This window comes from Podarcis vaucheri (assembly GCF_965113315.1).
Source record: "Podarcis vaucheri genome assembly, chromosome: 8".
In the NCBI taxonomy this organism is placed as follows: domain Eukaryota; kingdom Metazoa; phylum Chordata; class Lepidosauria; order Squamata; family Lacertidae; genus Podarcis; species Podarcis vaucheri.
In genome coordinates, this window is record NC_138766.1 from 64,220,901 (window position 1) to 64,245,785 (window position 24,885).

At 42.5% G+C, this 24,885-nt stretch overlaps 1 protein-coding gene across 1 annotated transcript in view; it reads left to right on the forward strand.

The window, feature by feature from the left end:
- Window positions 1-4,117: 4,117 nt before the first annotated feature.
- STMN2 (stathmin 2) overlaps window positions 4,118-24,885 on the forward strand; it is a 33,105-nt gene continuing 12,337 nt past the window's right edge. Inside the window, exon 1 of the mRNA XM_082234930.1 lies at window positions 4,118-4,362. Coding sequence (XP_082091056.1) covers window positions 4,344-4,362 — 19 coding nt within the window. The 5' untranslated portion in view covers window positions 4,118-4,343. The remainder of the gene's footprint in view (window positions 4,363-24,885) is intronic.

Sequence of the window (24,885 nt, forward strand, 5' to 3'; positions counted from 1 at the left end):
TGGACTTCATGCTGCCAAGGGTTGAAGGAAGAGCCCCTAGCAGTGGAGGGGCAATGCATTTGCTACTTCACAGTAGGAGCTATGATGTCATCTGCCAGAGTGGCATTTGTGGGGGTTCAGAGACAGATCTCATCTGGCACATGAGCCTAGGGTAGACTCAGGTCTGAAGTCACCCAGTACACATCATGGCTGATCAGTATAGGCTTCTAATTCTTGATTAGGTGTATTGTGATGTGTGTGTGTGTGTGTGTGTGTGTGTGTACCTGTCATGATGAGCTCCTATGGATCATAAATTACCACTAAACCACTGTTTCCTGCACTGGAAAAAAGACAATACCCTAATGCTCTTGTATCCCCTCTGAGTATGACTCAAGGAGCCATTACCTTTCTCTCTCTTATCTGTAAATGTAAACTACACGCACGCGTGCACGCACGCGCGCACACACATACACAGAGGCCATCCCCTTCCCCACACCCTCTCTCTACTGAGCTTTGCTTTTTAAATTGTTTCAGAAGAGAGAATCTGCTTTTTAAGATAAAAAGTAAAGATTATTTTATGGCTGTATCTACAGAGGCCACATTGTGCTACACAAAGAGTTAACTGAAGTCAGCCATTTGCACCCATTCATCCTCTACATCCCATCTCCTATTCCTAATCCAGCTCAGATGGGAGGGAGGGAGGATTTAGCTTTCATGCTTTATAGCCAGACGAAAGGAACAGAGTGAGAATATAATGAAACATAACTGTATAATGAAAGTGGCAAGGTACTGACAGAAACTACTGATTTCTTATGTTGGAGAAAATGTCATATAAAGAAAGGAAGCAACCGATACACACAGGGGGGGGTTCCCCAAGCTAGACCCTGATTCATCATCCCCCCCCCCCGCCGCCCCCCAGTTCCAGTCATTGCTGTGGTTGAAGGAAGCTTTCTTATGATTCAGCTAAGTCATTCGATTGGCAATGTAACAGTCTGGAAAGCTGCAGAGTGTTTCAGTACCAAGGACAGCTCCAGCACTGCTCCTCACTTGCGTTCTTGCCTGCCTGCTGAGCATAGAAATCCTGGACAAAGCTTGTGTGTGAGGCAGCCACAAGCTAATAATTATGACTATTCTGATCTGCATCCTCATTGTGGGTTGGTTTCTGTTTCTTAGCCTAGATTTTAGAACCTTTTGATGAAAACCCAAAGATTGTTACCAATGTTTGAGGCTCTTGCTACAAGAGCTGTCCTCTTATTTCAACACATAAATCCTTTTTTTCCATTTCAGTACAGCTAACATTGTCTCATTCAAAGTGAAGCGGCACCTGTGCTCTCCCGCAAGACTTCGCAGTGCATCAGCACTGGTCTGGAAAATATCAACCATCTGCCCTCTCAGCAGGACCACAATGGTTGTTTCAATATTTGTTTCAAATAACCTGGGACTTTCAACATCTTAGTGGGGATATGATCTGAGAATTATACCTGCCACATGGTGGTGGGCTAATCTTTGGCCTGTGGGCTAATCTTGGCCCACCAGAGGGTCCAATTTGGATCATGTGGCCATTGCCCCCAAACCATGCATACCCACCCATCAGTTGACATCACTGATATCAGTTGATGAGCAGGAGGACAGTGTGGGCTGTGCAATCCTTTCCCCACCAGGGAATGCCACTAGCATGGATGCCTAGATGGAAATATGGTCTCGGGCTGAAAAGGGTTCTCCATCAGTGCTGCAGCTCAAGGCCTTGAAGAGATATTCCAGGGTCCTCACATCATACTGTAAACTGCCATCCCAGTCTGAAAACTTGGGCAAGATTTAACCAATATACCAGGGACTACAATTTGGGGCTTCTGCTAGAATGCCCAAACATCTTTTTTCAGTGTTGGCTGATATGCTGGCTGTGCCTTTTCCGGGAACATCTCACCTAGTCCTAGCTGTACATGCCCTGGCCACAGCCAGACCAGATTACTGTCTATGTGGACCTGCTTGTAATAGCTGCTTAGAAATTTTAATTGCTTCAAAATGCACCTGAGAGGATCTTAACTGGGACTCATTGTATGGAGCCTATAACATCAATATGACATCATCTTTATTGCCTTGCAATTTACTTCTGGCCCCAATTCAAAGTGCTGCTTTTGTGTTTTGGTGCCCATAATAAAAGAAGGAGGGGGGTTTTCAGTAATTGCATCCAGACTCTGGAACCCACTTCCTGAGAAGGCTTTGCTCCTTCTTGGTTTTCAGAATATTGTGAAGGCGCAGGTGTTCTGGGGGGGGGGGGGGGGTTGGAGTATGACAAATGAAATCTGCCCTGATGCTTACAAAAATTAATTGTGTTTTAGGTCTCTACTGGATTTTCTGGGGTGATGTTGTTTTAAATCATAATAATGTGATTTTAGCATTTTTGGCTTTTTGATATTCTTATAACCTGCCTTGGGTGTTCAAGTGAGACAAAGGTGAGATGTGTTTTAAAATTAGAGAGTGAAAATCCTAACATCACACACACACACACACACACACACACAGTGGGTGCCTGAAAAATCCCTCCCACCAATCATTTTCATCATAGCTGCCTCACAATTATTTTCACTCACAATGAAGTGTGTGTTGTGGTAAATCTCAGGGTACTACTTAATTCCATCGCTTTGACTATCAAATAGTACAAAAGAAAGAACATCACTGGTATTAGTTCTTAGCTCACCAAAGCTGTGTTCATAGTCCTTTCTAGCACAGCATCTTTGAGTCAGTATCTTACATGAATTTCAATTCTCTCCAACTTAAATTATCAGGTGAAAGCACAAATTGATGCTTTTGCTCTATTGGATCAGAAGGGAGGAGGGAAAGTCCTTCTCTCTCTCACACACACATACACATACACACACACACACACACAGCCCTTTTGGCAATCACATTAGTGCTTAGTTGTGACAAAGGAAGGGAAACATGGCAGCAGAAATTAAATCAGATAATTATCATCACCTGGATATATAATTGCATCAGAGAGAACAAGAGAGATGTTGAGCCACTTGAAACACATTTTCCCCCTTAGGATTATATTCTGACCATTTTGCAATTTCTCAGCTGCTTATATTTATATTTGCTAGTCTCAGGCCAAGCTCTGCCACTTTCTTATGCATGATAGTTGACCCGTGTGAAACCTAATACCCACCACCCCCAGCAATGATCCTATATTTTTAGAGCACTAAAATACTGGAAGACAGTGGTGAACAGGCCATTTCCATTCTTCATTTTAAAATCCCTATGGTTTATACACTCTCCATCTAGCTAACAGTTCTTTTCACACTAAATTGAATAGAAGATAACACTGATCCCTCCCACACTCCAATAAAATATTATTTCTCCATTGTCACCGCACCGCAGAAGAGGAAAGAACAGGTTCATTCTTGTCCCACACTGGATTCACAATAGAATTTCGCCTGTTCCCAAATTTCAGACACATACTGTACATAAGCAAATGAATCTGTACATTTACCATTAATGCATCTGGGAGTCATCACACTTTCTCTGCCTTATCATTCTATATTTCTTAACAATGTGAATGTCAGACTTCATATTTTCTATTCTTATTTTGTAAGCTTGCAGTGATGATCCCACACTTTGCTTTTTTCAGCTCTTGGCCACCTGCTATTTCTATGATATGCACGATAACAAGAAGAGCTTATAAGAGCAAACTAAAACACATTAAAAAGCAGCAAACTATTGGTGCTAACAATACACTCACAATGAAATCCGATGCATGTCTACTCAGAGGTAGGTCTCCCTGACCTCCATAGGCCTTACTCACAGGATAATGTACATAGGATTACAGCCAATATATATATAATTCCACTACATGGGCACAAAATCAGCTGTAATACTAGGTAATTTTTGTTTAATGTTCTCCCCTGCTTCCTCCTATTTGTACCATAAAACGTGTTAAAGTGCATTTGTGCATGTTTTACAGGTAGCAACAGCCAGAGATTTCAAGACCAATAGGCTTTTCATGTAAGACATTAAGCATTTGACATGGAATGTACCACTGAAACAAAAGCGAAAGGGGGGTAGCAGCATTCAAGAGCCAATTTCCATTTCAAACTGCATTCTGGCACTTTATACTCCATCACCATTGGCAGATCAATATTTAATGCTTGGCGATTCTAGCTCTGCAGGAGTCATGTCAGGGGACCTCTCGAGCCAATCTGCTTGGACAGAGGAGTGATAATTATTCATGGGCTCCTGCCTCTTGCTCTTTCTTTTGCACAGCCCCACTCTGCTGACTCAGTGCCTTAGTCTTCTCTCTCTCTCCCTCCACTGCTGTAGCTGGACCTCTTTGCCTTCACAACCTCTGAGCGTCTGTACATCTCACAATGGCTAAAACTGCAATGGGTAAGGAAATAGTACCATCTCTTTTGTCTTCATCCTGTATAATAGCTGCTCTATTCTAGAAACCTGCTGTCCGTGGTGCTGACGGAGCGCTGGTAATACTAATAATCAAAAATACTGTTTTTATTTCTATTATTCTCCTTGGGTTGTTGTTTTTTGTGTGTGTGTTTTACAGCCCACACCTGGAAGCGGCTGGGAATTTGAGGGTTCCTTATAAGCCTCTGGTTTACTTTTAAAAAGAAAAATTCGCTTCGATTGTTTTGCACCCCTAGCCACATATCAGTTCATCCGGAGTATTAACAGTGCAATCCGATTGCAATCCTAGCTGTCTGCTTTAGTGTTTTGGGTCAGGTAAACCCGAAGCTCCATTTCCAGAGCACTTTTATGGGACTGGCGTGTGGCAAAAAGGAACAAGTTATTCTGTGTTTTATGCGGAGTTGTTTCCAGTCTCCTAAAATCACGCCCTGCTCATCGCCTGGTGTTTGCAACCGGAGGCGGTGCGAGTTTAGGAGAATGCATTGGGGGAAACTGACCAGTCCTTTTCGACTTGAAATTGGTCAGTCTTTTTGAATGAGATGGAGACGGCATTAAATCCAACTATATTTATTGCGTGAAGAGGAAACGAAGAAGGGGTTTAAGAATTAGGTTGCGCTGCCTTTGTGTTAAAGATGGACGGGTGGTGGGGTTTTCCCCTCCCTTTTACCCCGTTGTAGGGTGGGGATTTAGGGTTGCGGTCGCCTTGGCTTTCTTTGTGTAAGGCTGTTATGCAGCCGTTGCTCCGGGCGTTCCCGGCGAGAGCGCACCTGCAGAGAGAGCGACGCCACAGACTCCAGCAGCCCGACACAATGCAGAGCGACCCCACCCATATCGTTGTTGGTGCTGCTGCTGCTGCTGCCTAGTCACAGGCGCACTGGGGAATCCTCCCCCTCCCCTGCTTTTTTCTCTCCCACCCACTCCCAACGCTCAGCTAGCAAGGGAGAAAAAAGAAGGGGCTGGAGGACAGGAAAGAAAAGGCACTTCACCCTTTCCAAATTGCAGCTATTGCTTATCAGCGTCGGTTCTCCGCTCCCTTCCAGTTGTTTGTTTCTGCAGCAACCTCTCCGATCCCCTTGATCTCTAGAGGCTGGTTCTCTTAGTAGCCAGATTGTGGGGGGAGAGGAAAAAAAGTAGGTCACTGGATTACAAACCTCTACCTCTTCCTTCTCCCCACGCCGCTAGAATTGCCCCACCTGCTGTAATGCCTCTAGCGCCCTTGTTTTTATTTGGTCTCGTTGAAAGCAGAAGCAAATCCCCCTCTCCACGCACACACATGTAGACTCAGCAGCCCCCCAGCCACACCCCTGCACCGCACCCAACCTCCCTCCGCATCTGAAAAGAGGTTCATTGCAGTGCTAACCGAGAGCTCTCCAGCAGTCAGGGCTGCAGGTCGGGGAAGAAAGATAGCTAGCTGTGTTTTCGGAATTTATACCTAGAAAGGTTATTGTTGAAGTCAGTAAAATCTCCTGATTTATTTATTTAGCATCGTTTGGAAGAGTGCTACGAGCTTTCCTGTCCTCTTGCCCCTCTGATCCCTCTTTCCTTCTCCCCTTCTCTCTCTTTCTCTGACTTTCTCGTCTCCATCCCAAAACTGAGTCTGCAATAAAACTGCTTTATGGTGGGGAAAACAGATATTGCAGTGAAGGGCGCGGTGGGTACTGGGGAAGTGAAGGGAGACGGCTTGGCGACCAGCATCACACATCTTGAAATGGCTTTTTAAAGTATCCAATTCTTTTCTCCACCTTTTGCAAAAAATGAAACCAATATATTATAAGGGGGTGCCGATTTCCCCCCAAAAAGCACCAACTGACACACAGGCAACTTGGGGAGATATCATATTTCTTTTTTTCCCTTCCCCCTGGTCCTCCCTCTTTCAAACAAAAGCCTTGTCACCTAGGAATCTTGCTCATTTGCTGCACTCTCACTTGTCCAAAATTAATATGGATGCTCAATGAGCCCCACTTTTTAAAGGCTGCATTCTTTTGGCTTCGAGGTGCTCAGTGCTGCAGGAAGCCACCCCAGCCCACTGGCAGAGGGCTTTGTTATTCCTGAGGGAAGGGCATGAGACAGCTGTTTATGCCAATGCAGCCAGACAGGAGTCTGGCCTCATCCCCTTCCCACTCCTCCCCAATGCTGCAATCGGGTAATCAGTATTGATCATTTGTAGTCAGTCAGAGACTGGTCACTGCAGAAGGCCCCTGTTCAGAATTCCATAGCCACAGCCAGCAAGGGATCTTCAGGGTTTGGCAAAGGAGGATTTCATGAATCCAATGCAGGTGAGATGGTGGCAGTCACTAGCGGCTGCCGATTAACCCTGATGATTAATAGACCCTTCCTAGTCACTCCAGGCCTGCCTTACTTACTTACCAAGGGTATTGTCTGCTAGCATAAATAAATGCAGTGCCTTATTCTTAAAACTCCCTCATGAGTAACTGCATTACCGCATAGACAATAACATCTTCATTTTCAGTTAAAAAAATAAAATAAAAAATGGAACTGAAGTCATGGAATCATACAGCTGAAAGAGACCTCTGAGATCATCCTGCCAATACAGAGATTCATTGCTAAAGCATCCTTGAAAGGAACATAGGAACTAGGAAGCTGCCTTAGACTGAGTTAGACCATTGGTCCATCTAATTCTGCATTGTCTACCCTGATGGGCCGTGGTTCTCAAGGTTTTCAAACAGGGTCCTCTCCCAGCTGTACCTGGAGATGTCAGGGATTGTACACAAGACCTTCTGCATGCAAAGGAGATGGTCTACTACAGAGCTGCAGCTCTTCCCCCAAAATATTTTGAATATTAGAACATGGGAACAGAGGAAGCTGTCCATTGGTCCGTCAGACTCAGCATTGTCTACACTGACAAGCCTGGTTTCAGACAAGGGTCTTTCCCAGGCCCACCTGGAGATGCCTGGGAATAATGTGGAACCTTCTGCATGGGGAGCAGATGTTCCACCACTGAGCCATGTCCCAAGTGGACATGTCCAGCCTCTTCTTCAAAACCTTTGATGAAGGAGAGTCCACCACCTCCTGAGACAGTCTGTTCCGCTGCCAAACAGCTCAAACCATCAGGAGGCTCTTCCTGACACTTAGTCTAAATCCTTTCTCTTGTAATTTGGACCCATCGGTTCAGGCCCCACCCTGGGGAGCAACAGAAAACGTATTTGCTCCATTGTCTATGTGGCAGCCCTTCAAATATTTGAAGATGGCTTTTGAATCTCCTCTAAATATCCCTAGTGAAAAACTGCTTATGCAAAATTATTTTCAGTTGTTTACACATGCAAATTTGAAAGAATGTTTTGGTAGCTAAAATATAATCCATCTGTTCCCCCTCCCACTGGGTATGGTTGTCATCTTCTTTCCTTACTGAGACTCTTTGCCTTTTCTCACTAAAAGATGCAGTGATGGGAAAGCTGTATCTATTGAACTTAAGCCTGTAACAGCACCAGAGTTCTAGGGGGGAGGGGGGGGCGACTCCTATATCAGTTGAAACATTCTCTGATTAATGTCCTAGGGTAGGCAAGTAGAGTTGCTATTGCAGAGGAAACGCAGATATTCAGTCCTCATCTCAGTGTGGGAGAGAAACACTTGGTTCTCATTAAGCTGGAAGGCTGTCAATTATTTTTAAGACAAATAATTGCACTGCGGGACATATACTTCCACGGAAAATGGATCAATGAATAGATGAAGAACTAGACACTGATTTGACAATAGATGTATAGCATTATTTAATGGTTTAGGCTGACTTTCCATCATATATGGGCCCTGACATCAAGATACCAGCTTTCCAAGAATTGCATGAATTTTGGTCATTCAGCTCAGCACAGAAGTCCTCGCCAGTTACTGATTTTCAAAGAAATGTGCCAAGGGCATATGCTCAGATCTAGAAGCACTACTCCTACTAAAATATAGGTCAGAGTGAGCAATGGGTGTTTAGTTGGGAAGTTAAGAAACCTGCACATGTCAGAGACATTCTCTTTCTACGTGAAATTACAATAAGGGGCAGCTTGCTGGAATAAGCCCATCTAGTCTGGCATTCTGTAAATGCCTGCAAAACAGGGTGATGGAATTTGTGGTCCTCCAGATGTTGCTGGACTACAAGTCTCATTATTCTGATGATTGGCCATGCTGGCTGGGACTGATGGGAGTTTTGAGTTCAAAAATGTGATCTGGAGGATGGCTACTCCTACTGTAAAATCTTACCAGGAAGAGTTGGTGATGGCTATCACCAACTCTTTGTCCCACCATCTGTTACTAAGCCTGTGAGCATGAAGGCTACAGTTAGCTAACAATTGAGCTGGTTTACTTCCAATTAAATTGCACTTAGGGCTAAGGTGCTTACTGTTAATTGTGAGCAAATACTTGTACTGGGGAAGGAGTCTTAAAAGTGGTGGCCCCTTTCTTAGAAAAGTTCACTATCTGCCATCTTGAGACCAGCTAAGCCATTCCTGTTTAACCCACCTTTTATTCTACCATTGAAGGTGATTGTGATCTTCGATTTGTTAAATTACAGTGTTTTTGTTTTTATTTTATTTCATTTTTATTAATGTATTGCACTTATCTTTTATGTATTTTTAAAGCCATTGGAAGCTGCCCAATTTTAAGATAAAGGGGGATGTAAAATGTTTAAGTAAAAACATGTATAGTTCCCTGTTTTCTAGGAATATTGATGCATATCTGTAGGGGTTTTCTGCATCTCCCATGACAATTTGTTGCTGCTTTGGTTATGTTTTTCCTGTCAAAACCTAACTATATCATTTCTTATTCTAAATACATCAAGAACAGCCAAATTTAAGCACTTTTTTAGTGCCACTGATTTAAACGGGAGAGTGATTTAAGCACATACATAACACTCACACTGAAATCAATGGAACTTAAAAGAGCTAAATTCTGACAGGAGCATGTTCATTGCTTTCCAGTCTAAAAGCTTCACTAGGTTATGGCACATGATGCTAGACAACCACATGCTTAAGTGCCTAGACAGATACAGGCTAATGGATTGTGTCTCATCTACCAGCATCATTAATGTGAATTTATTAGAATATTGGGCTTAATGTGGGGAAATGTCTTAGGTCATAACCCTCAAACTATATCTTCAGCACTTCAACTTTATTTCATGGTTTGATTTCTAAATCATAGCCAGATTGACAAAAATGTGCTGATAACTGTAATTAATGTGTCGCTTGCGCAAAATAGTAGGGCAGAATTTGGCCTAAAACAGAACAAGAATGCTATTATTTTTCTCAGAATGTCCACTGTTCTTTGGTATTCATGCTTATATTGTTCAACTTGATTTTTAAAGACTAGTAACTCAGTCTTCAGAAAGTGTCAAGGAGTTCCTGTTGCCAAATTTATAGGAAGCTGCTCTTGATAAAAACATAAGAAAATAATGATCCAAAGCCAGTGCACACTTCTGAATATAATTGTCTATATAATTAATAAAACATCAACAACATGGATAAGTGAGGATTAAAGAGAATGTATAGTCCTAAAATCTCTATTGGCTTATTGTGGTCTCTGGAATCCAGAAGCTGTGTCATATGGCAAGGCCAGAGAAGTCTCAGATACCTAGTTGTTACTGGTTTCCAGAACTTTCCTCCTCTGCTTTATACAATTCTATACTAAAATTTGAAATGTGTCTCTGTCTGAGTTATAAGCAGTTACAAGTTGTGTTTGTAATGTTTCCTTACTAATTATATCAAGGTTGGGGAACCTGTGGCCCTACTAATGTTGTTGAACAACAGCTCCCATCATCCCTAGCCTTTGGCCATGCTTGCTGGGGCTGATGGGAGTTCATAGTTCAGCAACATCTAGTGGTCTACAGGTTCCCCACCCCTGATTTATACAGTACTTGGTTATTAGGTTTCTGCCTTGGCCTTCCTTCAAGCCACTCATGACAGAGAACAAGCCCTGCTCACATTTATCCTGGGCAGGGGCAGAGATCATCTATTTAAACACATATCTGCTCCATTCCCAGAGAAAATGAGATGGTCCACATTTAAAGGAGCATTATAAAGTGGTTCTCCAACTCTCCTCTACATCAGGGGTAGCCAATGTACCCTTGAGAGGTTGTGGGACATCAGCTTCCATGAGTCCCAGCCAGCATAGCCCATAGTTTGGGATGGTGGAGACTAACAACATATGATGTACACACACTGCCAGGGGATCTTCCTCTGTTGAGCTCAGATATTGGAAATGAGTTTGACTGTGGGGGGAAAGCACATTGAGAGAGGGGTTGTAGAAAGGTAGGTGGCAGTCAGAGTGAGGCTCCTACATTCCTTACCCAAGGAGATGTTTTGCTGTTACAAATCATATCTACACAGCAGTATTATTTTTCCAAATAAATTAAAAAATTAAAAAATTGTCCAATAGCGCCTTAGAGACCAACTAAATTTGTTCTGGGTATAAGCGTTTGTGTGCATGCACACTTCTTCATGCACACGAAAGTGTATACCCAGAACAAACTTAGTTGGTCTCTATGGTTCTACTGGACAATTTTTAATTTTTTTTATTTATTTCAACTGTGTCAGAACAACACAGCTACCTACCTGAATATTATTTTTCTGTGCAACTGGGACATGGGTCTGGTGTCAAACATCTGAAGGGAGCCATAATGGCAGGTCCATAGACATCCAATCAATTTTGTGGCAAAAAGTAGGAATTTGAACCAGAGTCCTACACTCTGTACACTACCCTAGCAGTGGCACACTAGGTCATCATCCATTTGATTATTTTTCTCCAAAATAAATTCTTTAAAGGTGCTAGCTAATGAAACAAAAGCAGTCTGTCTATATATAAAATCAAACCCATCAAAATATATATACATTTATAATATAACTATAAAACAAATTTCAGTAGTCGTATTTATTAAATTTGCTAGTCACTTTATCTTACCCAAAGCAACTTACAACAGCAATAATAGTAATAATTGAAGGGTTCAAGATTCCTCACTATAACTCAGACTTCCATTCTTTGCATGTGATGGGGGCAGACAGATGATTAAAGACACAGGTCTGTGACTATTCTTTTGGACCACCATATATCCCATAGGAATTATGTCAAACAAAAGCAAACTGGCAACAAATTAGTGAGGATGTTGGAATGACCCATGCTGAAATCTGGAGACAGGCTGATTTGATCTGTGAAGCCAAATATATTCTTGTTGTTGACTTTACCCAAAATGGTATCCAAGTTCTTTAGAAACACTACATTGAAAAGTTATGTATTCAAGGAAGAAAATATTTAGGCATCATAATACAATGTCCACAATCATAATCACAACCACATGTGGTCTTCCAGGTGTTGTTGGACTACACAGGATAGTGGCCCCTAGTCAACATTAAGTGGTAGCAGCTGTCCAGAGTTTCACACATGTCTTTCTTTCTGTTGGTCAATGGCCCAAGGGACACCTCTGAAATTTCAGATCAGGTCAACTAGCAGTTGGACTGATCTACACTTTCAAAGCTCTTCTCCCATGGTTGCCATTTCTCTTGCTCTCCTCCCTGCACCCCTCCTGCCCACCTCTGCTAGAACAAGCTATGGCAGGCCACATCAGGCACATGGCCTAGAGGTCATAGATGATGGAACATAAAATATGAGCATGCAAACTTGACCTTTAAAGCCCTAACCCTCTGGTACGCCCTCCCATCAGATGTCAAGGCAATAAACAACTATCTGACTTTTAGAAGACATCTGAAGGCAGCCCTCTTTAGGGAAGTGTTTAACATTTGATGTTTTATTATGTTTTATAATGCTTTTAATTCTGCTGGGAGCCGCCCAGAGTGGCTGGGGAAACCCAGCTAGATGGGCAGGGGTATAAATAATAAATGTAGTAGTAGTAGTAGTAGTAGTAGTAGTAATAGGCAACAATACCTATACCAAATCACCTGCATTTCTCAAAATATGCAAAACCTCTTAATACAGTTGACTGTGGGTATGAGTGTGCATACTGTGGAAAGCAAAATGTCTTATTGTATCACTTCCAACTCTGAAAGCAGTTAACGCCCATCTCCAGACACTACTTTAGAGCCAAGTCACATAGTTCTACTTACACAATCTTAATGTTAAACACTCTCATTTTATACGCTGTGCATGTAAGGGCTAGTATACCCATTTCTGCCTTGCCGCTTCAGGCTGAACTATGGACCTTTCTGAAGAACCATATTTTGCCTCATGTAGAATTATGATGATAAGCTTTTATATCCTGCTCACATGACAGCCTGAAGTATATACATGTTTTTAAGCCAGCCACTTTCAAAGCTGATAAGAATTTTTTTTGTTAGGATATCTTAGGGCAATCCAAAAACAGAACCAGGATTTATTTTAATTTCACCCTGTGCCAATTCGTACATTTGATATTGATTGTGCAGCTGTGTCAGAACACAATAGAATTTGTGGGAGCAGAAAAGTGACATTAATAATTACTATTTTGAGTTTTGGAACAATATTTTCATGCAATATACTGAAAATGACATTTGAAGATTATGTCATATTATGAGGATTATTTTCTTAAAAATAAGTAGCTCTTTCAGTCATCTGGTTTTTTAATGGTACTATTAAATACAAGTGTATTTTTACTTGATCTATTCATCTTAATTTGCAAAGACTGCTTTTAAAGGTTGTATTCCAATCAACCATAACTAAAATGGATTTCTGAGATAATTGTCATGAGAAGAACAAAACTAAAAGCAGAAAATTGCTAGGAACATATCAAAGACTTTAATGTGACTCAGATAAAAATGGCAGTGTTGTCCATGCCACACACCCAATTTCAGTAATTGTATATATAAAGGTAAAGGTAAAGGTACCCCTGCCCAAACGGGCCAGTCTTGACAGACTCTGGGGTTTGTGCGCCCATCTCACATCTATTGGCCGGGGGCCAGCGCTGTCCGGGGACACTTCCGGGTCACGTGGCCAGCGTGACAACGCTGCTCTGGCGAGCCAGAGCCGCACACGGAACGCCGTTTACCTTCCCGCTGGTAAGCGGTACCTATTTATCTACTTGCCCCCGGGGGTGCTTTCGAACTGCTAGGTGGGCAGGCGCTGGGACCGAGCAGCGGGAGCGCACCCCGCCACGGGGATTCGAACCGCCGACCTTTCGATCGGCAAGCCCTAGGCGTTGAGGCTTTAGCCCACAGCGCCACCCGCGTCCCCCCAATTGTATATATAACAATTATCAATTTATCTTTAGCTGGTTGCAGTGTAAGTTTCCTTTTTTATCTAAAACACTCACATATATATTGTAATTGTCCTGAAGTATTTCAGTTAGGATGAACGCTTGAGATGGATGAATCTGACAAAGGACTATTTAAACTTTAGGCTGCGTTAACAGGGTGATCCTATGTTCTCAGAAGTAAGGCCCACTGAATTAAATGTGACTAACTAGCCTATGTGTATCTACTGAGAAGGAAATATCACTAAATTCAGTGGGACACACTCCAGTGGAAAGGGTGCATTAGATTGCTCCCTATGCCTGCTAAGATATTTTCTTCTCCTCCTGCTTCCCTTCCTATTGTTGTTGCTTCATTCTGTACCTTTCTTTTCTGCTCCTGCTGGTAATCAACCACTGTTTCCTTTGCTTAGGCTGAGCAAATCTTCTAAGTGTGGGTGTTTTAAGAGTCTGGTCCATTAGGGAAAATGGGGCACTTCCCCGCCAGTCTGCCCTCAGCCAAATCCTACCTGCCTATCTTCTTGCTTACTACCAATTGGGGAGTTGGGGCGTGGCACAGCCTATCCGTTTCTTCCTCCTTACTGTTGTAGAACTCGACAGGGATTAGGATGGAGGAAAAGTTAGTTGGCTGTGCCTTGTCATTGTCTCTGGCTCTGCTTTCTCTGGGGTTCCTTGCCTTCTGCCTTATATGTTTTGTTTTGTTTGTTTTTTTCATTGAATGTGTACACTGCCCTCAATCCACAGTTCTCAGGGTGGTTCACAACATAAAAACACAATATAAAAGCACAAAATACATGATAAAAAATAAGAACACAAAACCCACAAACCAATAATCACCGCTCTCTACCACCCTTACCTAATGGGCTCCAGCTACCAACAAATACCACTACAGTTTTGAAACATGGTGCCCAGTGCCCTGCTTACCACTTATGACTTTATTTATTTGAAAACATTTTACAAGTACTTTTGAAGAGCTCAAGGCAACTTCTACCAAAGACAGAGTTATTGTCCAAACACTAATAGCAATAACAAAGGATACCTCAACACTGCCCCCAAACCCTCCACTAAAAATTCATTACAGTACAGTAGACACATAACTGTAACCAAGAACCATCAGCAGCAAGAGAAGACGATGTTTCTTTACATGCGTTATCTCAGAGGTGACAAAAAAAATATGCAAGATAAAGTCAAAGCATTAGACATGCCCATTCTAGTATGGCCCTCCTGTATCTGCCTAAGGATCTGTGCTACATGTAGCATCCATGCTACAGAATGGACCTCCATCTTCTAGGGGTCACCAACCTTTGGGGGCAAGTGAGCACATTTGGAATTTTGAGCAAGGGCCATGGGTGTCAGTCACAAAATGGCTGCTATGCGATGTCTGGCATAACACAAAATGGCTGCCACATCTAAAAGAGCAGAAAAAGAGGCAGAAACACAAAAGGATACAGGCATGCCTCCCCTATGTCATGCACTGTGGATTTTTGAGGGGATGTTTACTGAGGCCTTTTGTAAGGGCCATAGGACATACTTGTAAATGCAGTGACTCCTTTCAATTTTTTACACTTCTCATGAGTGAGCATGTGAAGTATCATTAGAAAACATGCAAGCTGGGACTTGGTATTCATATTACTATGGTATTTACAAAATATATTGTCTGTGTTACAAATAGAAGACCTTACATGCCTCCAGTAAATCACCAAAACAAATTAATCAGGTGAATAGAGGCTGTTAGTAGCAGCAGCAGCAGGAGATAAGCAAGACTAATAAACATCCCAAAGCAGCAACTCAAAGATGTGGATAGCCCAACTGAACATTCAACCAAATAGCCCTAATTTTAAGAAGCATTTAAAAACAGGTATTCAAAAATGTTTGCTTCATACAAAAGCAATTCTGGTTCTTCATTCACATTCTCTACAACACATTCACATTCAATTCACATTCTCTATAGCATCATACCAATTTATATCAGAAGTACACCTAACTTTTAACATTGTGGGTTATATCCAGAGTTACGTACCTTCCATGAACAGAAAGACTTCATCCATTTTCAAAAGGGACCTAAGTCCAGTGGAGACCAGTAATGTAGTGGCAAAGTTTAAAATGCAGGGTCCCTTCTTGATAAGTCACAGCCATGTCTCCTCAGAACCACCACCCCACCCCCACAGCCATGCCCCTTTTAAGATTATACAATAATCTTTAAATTCTACAGTAATAATAATTAGGGGTGCATCTCAGAGATCAATGCTGGGATCTCCATGTGTTTCCTTTCAGCTAGATCTGCTATTTTATGCATGCATACATGGACAAATGATTTGGAGTGCTCCAGTACCTTATTTTGGAGTGACCTAAGCTGCATTTTCCTTGAAGTTCCATGGTCCATAATAGCATTTGCACACCATTCGCTTGAAACCGAAGCACCCTATGTTTTCAATGTTCCTTAATGCTTAGTTTGGGGTGGCATACAGGAAAAACTCCTCCTTGGTGTTGTTCCCACTTGCCTCCTATAAAGTGACCCTAGGAGCCAATCCTCTGGCTGACCCATCTCCTTTCACTCTGATTGGCTCCAATCAGTAGCTTTTTTAAAAAAAAACCTCCCATTTCATGATGAATGGACAGCTCTTGGACATTGGAAACAGGGTCTCCGCCGAGACCCTGCTGCAAATATAGTAATGGGTCTTTGACTCACCAACCCCTCATGATCCCAGACCACTACACCTCTTGTGGAAACTCCACCTGAAACAAGGGGAAGGAAGTAATTTTGGCTGACTCATCCATCTCCCTCCAGCCAGCTTCCACGTGGTTCCAGAAGGCCTCCTCCAATCCACAGAAAGAGATATCTAGGGGCCGCAGGAGGGAAAAACCAACTTCCCACCACTTCTTAACATGGGAGCAAATGAGATCTCAGGACTGAGTCCAGTAGTAATATATAATAAGATTGCTGGTAATAGTTCAATCTCATGTTGATTAGACAGACTGACTAGTTAGCAGTACGTATTTTGGAGACAGTCTTATATTCACAAGGAATCAGCAAATTTCCTGTTTTCACTGTTTAAATTTTAAAATATGAGATTTCCAAAGGAATGTTTTGAATGGAGAATATTGCATCATAATTTTAAGTGGTTTGGTATTGTTAGTACCTATTGGTTGTTTTGTTTTTGGAAGCTGTCAAATAGAAAAAGCTGCCAACTCTCTAATACTAAATTCATTGCATTCTATTCAGCAGCACTGAGTACTGTCAAAAACTATTACATGCCAACTAGCAACTACTGCCAGGTACTAGATATCCTTGCGTATTACTAAACCATAGACTAGTGTTTTTAAAACTATTGTACACCAGTTCCAAGATACTAAATATAATTGTGTGTCATCCATCAAGTACTCTCAAAAGCTAAATTAAGCCTACACAGCTTGGGATCGCTCCCTCCAAGCTAAATGCAGCCCTATAGCCCACCAGGGATTTGATCAACCCCCAGGTTCTGCTGCCTCCTTGGGAGCGTAAAAACACTGGGGAGGGGGTAGTGCTAAGCAACTGTCGAGCAGGCATATATTACATAGCAGGTGGGCTCCATTCAGCTTGCCTGGCCTCAAAATTGCACACAGACTGTATTTTTACTATTTCCCATCAGCTATCAAATACCAGCAGGAGCTTGATAACACCTCTTTCGCAAATCTTGTAGGAGCAATGGAGGTTTTCTATACCTCTGGTGAGACAGCATATCTAGATGGGTCACAAATTGTGTTGCCCTGATTTAGGAGCTCTTGCGTAGAATTTAGTCATCATATTTTCTGTCTTGGGGCACTATTTTTAGGGATAACTTAGGCTTTATTAAGCTGTTTTGGCACAGGCTAGAGAAAGGATGTGGAAAGTTTTTCAGCCAAGGTTGCATTTCCTTTGGCTAACTTTCTGGGAGGGTACCACATGCTAGTGGCAGGCGGAGCCCAAGGCAAAAGTAAGCAGGTCACTGAATGTGAATTTTACCTTTGCACAACAGGCTGGTTTCCACCCATGCATGCACACATCTGTATCCTCCATCCAGGCAGGTAAAAGGCCTTATCAGATTTCAGGGACACATTCTAGTCAGGCAAAAACACTTGAGCAGAAGGTGCAGCAGGGCTGGTCGTGGGGAAGTGTGGGCTGGGAGGGGCAGACAAAGAGGCTTGGCCACCCAGCCTGAGGTACCCGGTCTCTGGGTTAGAGTAAAGTAAGTTGAAATATTAACTCCAAAATGTGGCAAACTTCTACTGTGAATTCCTTTGTGATCCTTTGAATGGACATCTACCACCCTGGCTCTATTCAGAATTAGTTCAATATTTATGAACATTCTCTGCAAATTCTTAGAAAGTCCTTTAACTCATACAGCTGACAAATGTAAGTTGGTGCTTCTTTGAGAAGCCACTGCCGAGCAGTGTAGACTCTGGCCCCAAATATCTGAAAGACCACCACCTTCTCTAAAGACCCTCTTGGGTGCTGAGATTGGCAGATGGGGCTCTCTTGGTAGCTCGTCAACCCTCAGAGGTTTGGGATCGTGGCCTGGGAATGGGCATTCTCTGTGGTGGCCCCTAAGTTGTGGAATTCCCTCCCCACAGAACAGAGTCTGGCACCTTCATTATACAGCTTCCAGAGAATGCTGAAAACACACCTCTTTTCTCTGGTTTTTGAATCCTGGGGGTAAATTTTTTTAGAACCTATCTTATTTTTTGTGGTTGTAAGTTGTTTAAAACTTTTTTTAATATTGTGTTTTCATGTTGTAACAGAAGCCCTAGGGACATTACAATCTAGATAAATTTGTACAATGACGACCTACTTAATTATGGGCACCGGTGATGTCTTTACCTCAAGCCAGTTTAAGAGTCTTTCCCTCTCTTCGGTGAACCCTGGGGGCTGTAGTCCTAAATCAGGAACTAGGAATATCTAACAGGGAGTTATCAGCATCTTCACTAAACTACAATACCTAGGATTCTTTGAGAAAAGCCATGGAGACAGTTAAAGGGATAAGCTTGCAGTGTAAAAATGCCAGCTGTATTCCATGCTGATTGTCATCAAGATAACATATGCAAATTCATGCTGATATGCCAGCAAGAGACTCAGTAAGAGGGTCTCAGCAAACAGTTGCTTTCATGTATTGCATTTGTTTGCTTCTAATTGATTCACTTGCAGTTGTTTTGTAATTGTATATGTTCTACCATTCTATGTACAGTATTTACCAATTCCTGATTAAAATGTAGCACACATTTGAAGTCAGCCTACCACAGGCTACAGTTAACATATCATAGCCTTAGGAGAACAGCACCCGTGCTTCTCTGTTTAAATAACAGATGAGATGCTTAGTGTTAATAAGATGTAAATCACTTGCCTAGTCTGCAGCCAACAGCTTTACATACAATTCTATCCCATGTATCTTCAAGAAATTCAGGTATCGGTCAGTACCTGAGAGTGAAAAAAGGCATTGACAAGAATGAACTTCTTTGAGAACTATGGATCCTTCTTCCAATTAGCACAGGGTGGTACCTATCGTCACAACAACTCTATGATGTAGATTAGGTTGATAGGGTAACTGGGCAAATGTAACCAAGTGAAAGCTTCCCAAGCAAAGTACAGTGGTACCTGTACAGTGGTACAGTGGTACATATGCTTCAGGTTACATACGCTTCAGGTTACAGACTGCGCTAAGCCAGAAATAGTGCTTCAGGTTAAGAACTGTGCTTCAGGATGAGAACAGAAATCTTGCTCCGGCGGCACAGCAGCAGCAGGAGGCCCCATTAGCTAAAGTGGTGCTTCAGGTTAAGAACAGTTTCAGGTTAAGTACAGACCCCTGGAATGAATTAAGTACTTAACCCGAGGTACCACTGTAGTCAGTTTCCAGACTTGTGGAGCAGCCACCAAACAAGGCTCCTCTGTGCTCCCTTGTGTTGTTGTGGACTTGGACTTGTTCATAAAGAGCTTGCCTGATGTCTGGGACTACAAGTATCAACTATCCTCTCCAATCTCCTGGACAGCTTTCATCCTGACATTTAGAAATGGATAATGGACAACAGTTTGTTTCCAGTATTCTCAAAAGAGCCTAAGAAGAATGCCTAGTCCAGTATTCTGGTTTCCAGAAATTTGCAACCAGAATGTCTCAGGGGATTATGAAAATAAAGGCCATCAACTCAGTATTCTTCCCCTGTTGTTCATTCCCACCATCAGAGGTTGACCACCTTTTGAAATTTCTGCTGCTTTTCAATCCTTGCTTGCTGCATAGTTGCCTTGCTGATTTAAGAAGCAGCTTGAGTCCTTTGCTAGCATTCACTTCAGTGACAGAAGGACAACCATGCAAGGAAGGGGAGAGGCAGCCCTGCAAGCTCTGTCCCACTTATGCTGCATCACATCTGCGTTGAAGGACATTCTTCCAAAGTGAGGAGGCTCTTCCTCTTGTGGAAACTCCCTGCATGATTTAGAATCCTGCTTTAATCTCACTATGAAACCAAGTCACACCTATAACTCCATAGGCAGAGGAGGCTCCTGATTTCAGAAGAATGACCTTCAAGGGAAGGTCATGTGCTGGAGAACACGACATAGGATAAACCCTGCAGCTGGATCAGACCAAGGACTCATCTAGCTCAACACTCACTTCTCACAATGGCCAACCAGATGCCATTGGAGAGCCCATAAGAACACTCACCTCCCCACCTGCAATCTTCAGCAACTGATACTTAAGAACCATGCTATATCTGCCAGCGTAGGAAGCAAGAAGGCTTGCCAAATGCATGATTTATTTATATATTTTATTTGTGAATCATTTCCCATGAGGCATCTTGAAGCAATTTGCAATATCATTGTAAAGCAATTTACAATATAATTATGTATTTGCCAACAGGATTCCTTGCCGGCCCTGCACCATAAGGTCCCAGGGCAGGTTATAAAAATACAATATTCATTGCATAAGTGAATTGAATGCCTGAACAGGCTTTTGGTGCCCCCGGGGGCAAGGACAGCTCAGAATTACAGTCCTTTTAGCTTTTTTTGCTCTTTAGGTGGCTTGACTGAAATGTAAGTAAATTCATTGTTTGAAGGATGCTTGCACACATTTGATCCCCCCTCCCTTTTTTAAAATTGATATATATCTGGATGCAAATGCTAGGCAGCAAGTCATATCCACTCTCAGTCACATCAAAAGCCAGTGCAAGAGCCCTTGCTTTCCTCTGGTGGAAAATAAAAGGCACAATTAAAATTTCATTTTGCATTAGTGTTTGCATTCGCTCAGCAAAACCGACACATTAACTCATGTTTGAGAAGCGAACATAACAATATTGAGACTAGGAATGGATTCTCTGTAGCTTGTTCAAACAGAACTGCAGGAATGAAGATACTGTAAAATGGCAATTTCAAGCCTTCAGGGATATTATTACCTTTTGGCATCGGTAAGCAAGCAATATTAGTATTACCTTAATATATACCTCAGGATCAAATCCTGTAAGTGCAGCACAAACAATTCAGCTTGGCAAGGGGTCAACATGGAAATGATAGAATGGCATATCAATCAGATCTCTATCCAGTGTTTTTTTAGGCATCCAAAAGAAGAAGTACAATGCCCATATACCTGTGCTTATTTTTTGCAACCTTATAAGCATCATAAATCCAGTCCCTTAACTATTCATTGTTAAGCACCCACCTGATCACTATGGCTTCTTTGGTCATTGTTTTCTCAACGGACACATACAAATTTCTGTTTTGAAGATTCATGCTGAGCAGTGCAAGAGAGCCATGGTGCAAGGATAAATTTCTGGCAGTGGTGATGATCTTCTGTCTGGCCCATGGACCAAATTAGGCTAGCCAGGCCTCCCCATGTGGTCTGCAAGACCATTTTGGCCAAGCCACACCCACATGCTTGACATGGGGTGTATAAAGATGTGGCTCAGCTGAAAAGGGGCTTTGCAAGCACCACAAATCATCTGATTGTCAGTGCCTGCAAAGCACCATTCCACTTCCCCACACAATTTGATTTCAAACCACACAGGCAAATGAAAACTGGTCATCTGGTTTCACTGTGATGTCAAGTCACTGACAGATGGGCAGCCCCACTCACTTGTCAAACGGCCCATGTGAGGTGGGGGAGTTAAGAGTCTAGTCTGTTAGCCAGATGCAGTTTCCCACCCCTAGCCTATGAAGAGTATTTGGAGTCCTGATGATAGCTATGTTTAGGTTGTCCAGCTAGCTGGGAGGTAACTAAACAGTCAGAATGTTTGGGCAGATGAACCTTACAGCAAAAATATGTGCAGATTAGCATGTTGCTCAACAACTAGACAGGAGCCTAAAGAGAGTTTATATGCTGTGGCACGCTCCTTGCTTCAACTTAATGGAAATGATAGACTACTAGTTGACTTCAGGACAGTACATCTTCACACAGTGCATAGTTAAACCATGGAACTCACTCCCACAGAAAGCAGTGATTGATGACAACCAACTTAGATGGCTTTAAGACTGGTATGACCTGTCTCCCTTCTTATTTATCCTGGCTCTGGAACCCCTAGCAATCCGCATCCGAGCAGCCACATACATCAAGGGAGTGGAAATAAAAGGCAGGACCTATAAATTAGGACTCTTTGCAGATGACCTAATGGTCACAACACCAGACCCCGTAAGCACAGCAACCTCCCTAATCAGAGAACTCAACGCATTTGCAATGGTGTCAGGCCTACAGGTAAATTTCACAAAGTCAGAAGCTATGTGCTTCAATACCCCTCCTCACACCCAAAAAGAACTCACGAAGGTCACCAAAATAAAACTTTGCCACACCAAGTTCAGATACCTAGGGGTACAAATAACCAGAAACCTCAATAAATTGTACCTCCACAACTACAAGCCCCTGTGGCGACAAATTAACAAAGACCTAAAGAGATGGAATAACATGAACCTCACTCTCTCAGACAAAATAGCCATGATCAAAATGATCACACTCCCAAAACTAACCTACCTATTCCAAACCCTCCCAATCTGGATCCCCTCAACCCAACTTCACAGTTGGCAGAGAAAACTACACTCTTTCATCTTCTCACATAAAAAACCAAGAATAAGCCCCAAATACCTGCACCTCCCCACCTCAGAAGGAGGATGGGGAATCCCCAACATAGAAGCATATTACAACGCCAACCAAATACGCCATATAATCCCATATATACTAGAAGATGAGACAAAACAATGGGTACACCTAGAGAAGGACACAATTGAAAACACCTGCACCACAACATACCCACTCCTCCCAAACAAACTAAAGAAAATTCCCACAACACTTAACAGGTACACACAGACCATGCTCAAAGCATGGAAAACACAAATAGGCAAACTATCCCCAACCCCATCCCCACTAATCCCCCTGGCATACCACCCATTATTCCACCATGCAGCACAAAACCTCAAGATAAAAACCTGGCGAACCAAAGGCTTGTATCGCCTAATAGACTTTTATAAAAATAACAAACCCTTGTCAACACAAGAAATACAAGACAAACTAGAAGACACCCAAATGCCCTGGTTAACACAACACCAACTACATGCCCTCTTAAACAACCCAACAGTAAAATCAGCAGCAACTAGGCCCCTGACAACCTTCGAAAACCTCCTTCTAACAACAAAGGGAAACGGTAAAGGGATGGTATCCGCAATATACAAAATACTACTCCAAAATCTCGCAAATCCCCTAGACGCAATCAAAAATCAATGGGAGAATGACATAGGCTATGAGATAAACCCCACTCAATGGACCAGAATGTGGTCTAAACCCCCCTTTAAATCCATATCAACGAAAAGAAAAGAACTCACACTGAAACTCACCTACAGGTGGTACCTAACACCAAGGAAACTAGCACTAATACACCCAGGAACCTCACCAAAATGCTGGAGAGGGTGCACCTCCACAGGCACATACTTCCACATGTGGTGGGAGTGTCCCAAAATCCAACTGTTCTGGACAACAGCCATACAAGAAATTTGTAAAATAACTAAGCAAGTAATAGACACCACCCCAGAATTGGCCCTACTAAACATCTTCCAAGACAACAATGCCCATTTACACCACAAAGAACTCATAACCCACCTGCTCTCAGCAGCCAGAAACACCATAACCAGACACTGGAGAGACCTGTCAGGAGTAAGCATGGACCAATGGTATCAAATAGTATGGGAAACAGCCCTACTAGAAAAATTAACTAATAAACTGAAACTGACACGGGGACAAACGGAAGAAGATGCCTTCACCCCGGTATGGCTCCCCTTTATCACACACACAGCCCAACAGGACAATGACAATAATCCACCAACAGCATACAAATCAATATGGCTAACCTGATCCAAAACACCCACCCACCTCACTCACACACGAAAACAAAGATCACCACAGCCAATCACAAGCAAACAATCACACCCTAGGCCAACCCCAACCTCTCTCACCACCAAAGGAACACAAGTGAACAACAAAAGCACGCTGACACCAAACTGTACATACATTAAACATAATAGAAACACCGCCACCCAATCCCACCCTTATCCATCTTCCCTCTCTCCACCCCCCTTTCTTCTTTCTCTCCTTTTTTATTTTTATTTTTATTTTCTTCTCCCCCTAATGCCTCAGCAAATGAAACGGATTTGTAAAAATGTTACATGGGGAAAAAATATATATGAGGCACTACACTTCTGTAAAACAAGAAAATCCTTAATAAAATATTTAATAAAAAAAAAAGACTGGTATGACAGATGACACTTGTAGCATCAATTTGAGTTCTCCCAGATTCTCATATTCTCAAATGCCAGCTCCCTCGGCCTGAAAAGCAAGATGAACTCTGCACCCCAGAGTCGCCTTTGACTGGACTTAACCATCCAGGGGGCCTTTACATTTTACCTATTTCCAGTCAGCTCACCACATTTCTGCAGCAATCAGCATTTTTAAAAAAATCAATCCTTTTTGTATGCAGCTTTAACTAACATACATATTTTGCAAGTGGTTTCCCCTAATGTAGTGCATACTATAAGAATGCTTTGCATTTCCACAACAGTCTGCAGCATGTAGATTGGTTGTGAGCCTGACTAATTCATCTTAGATTTATGTGAATCCACCTATAATAGTGAAAGTCAGTTGATTTTTAGTACTCACGTTGGCTCTGGAGCCCAATCTACACTATACATTTAAAGCAGTATCATACCACTTTAAACAATCATGGCTTCCCCACCAAAAATCCTAGGCACTGTAGTTTGTTAAGAGTGCAGAGCTCTGTTAGGAGAGCCCTATTTCCCTCACAGAGCTACAGCTCCCAGAGTGGTTTTACAATTAATTTCTCTTCTCTTC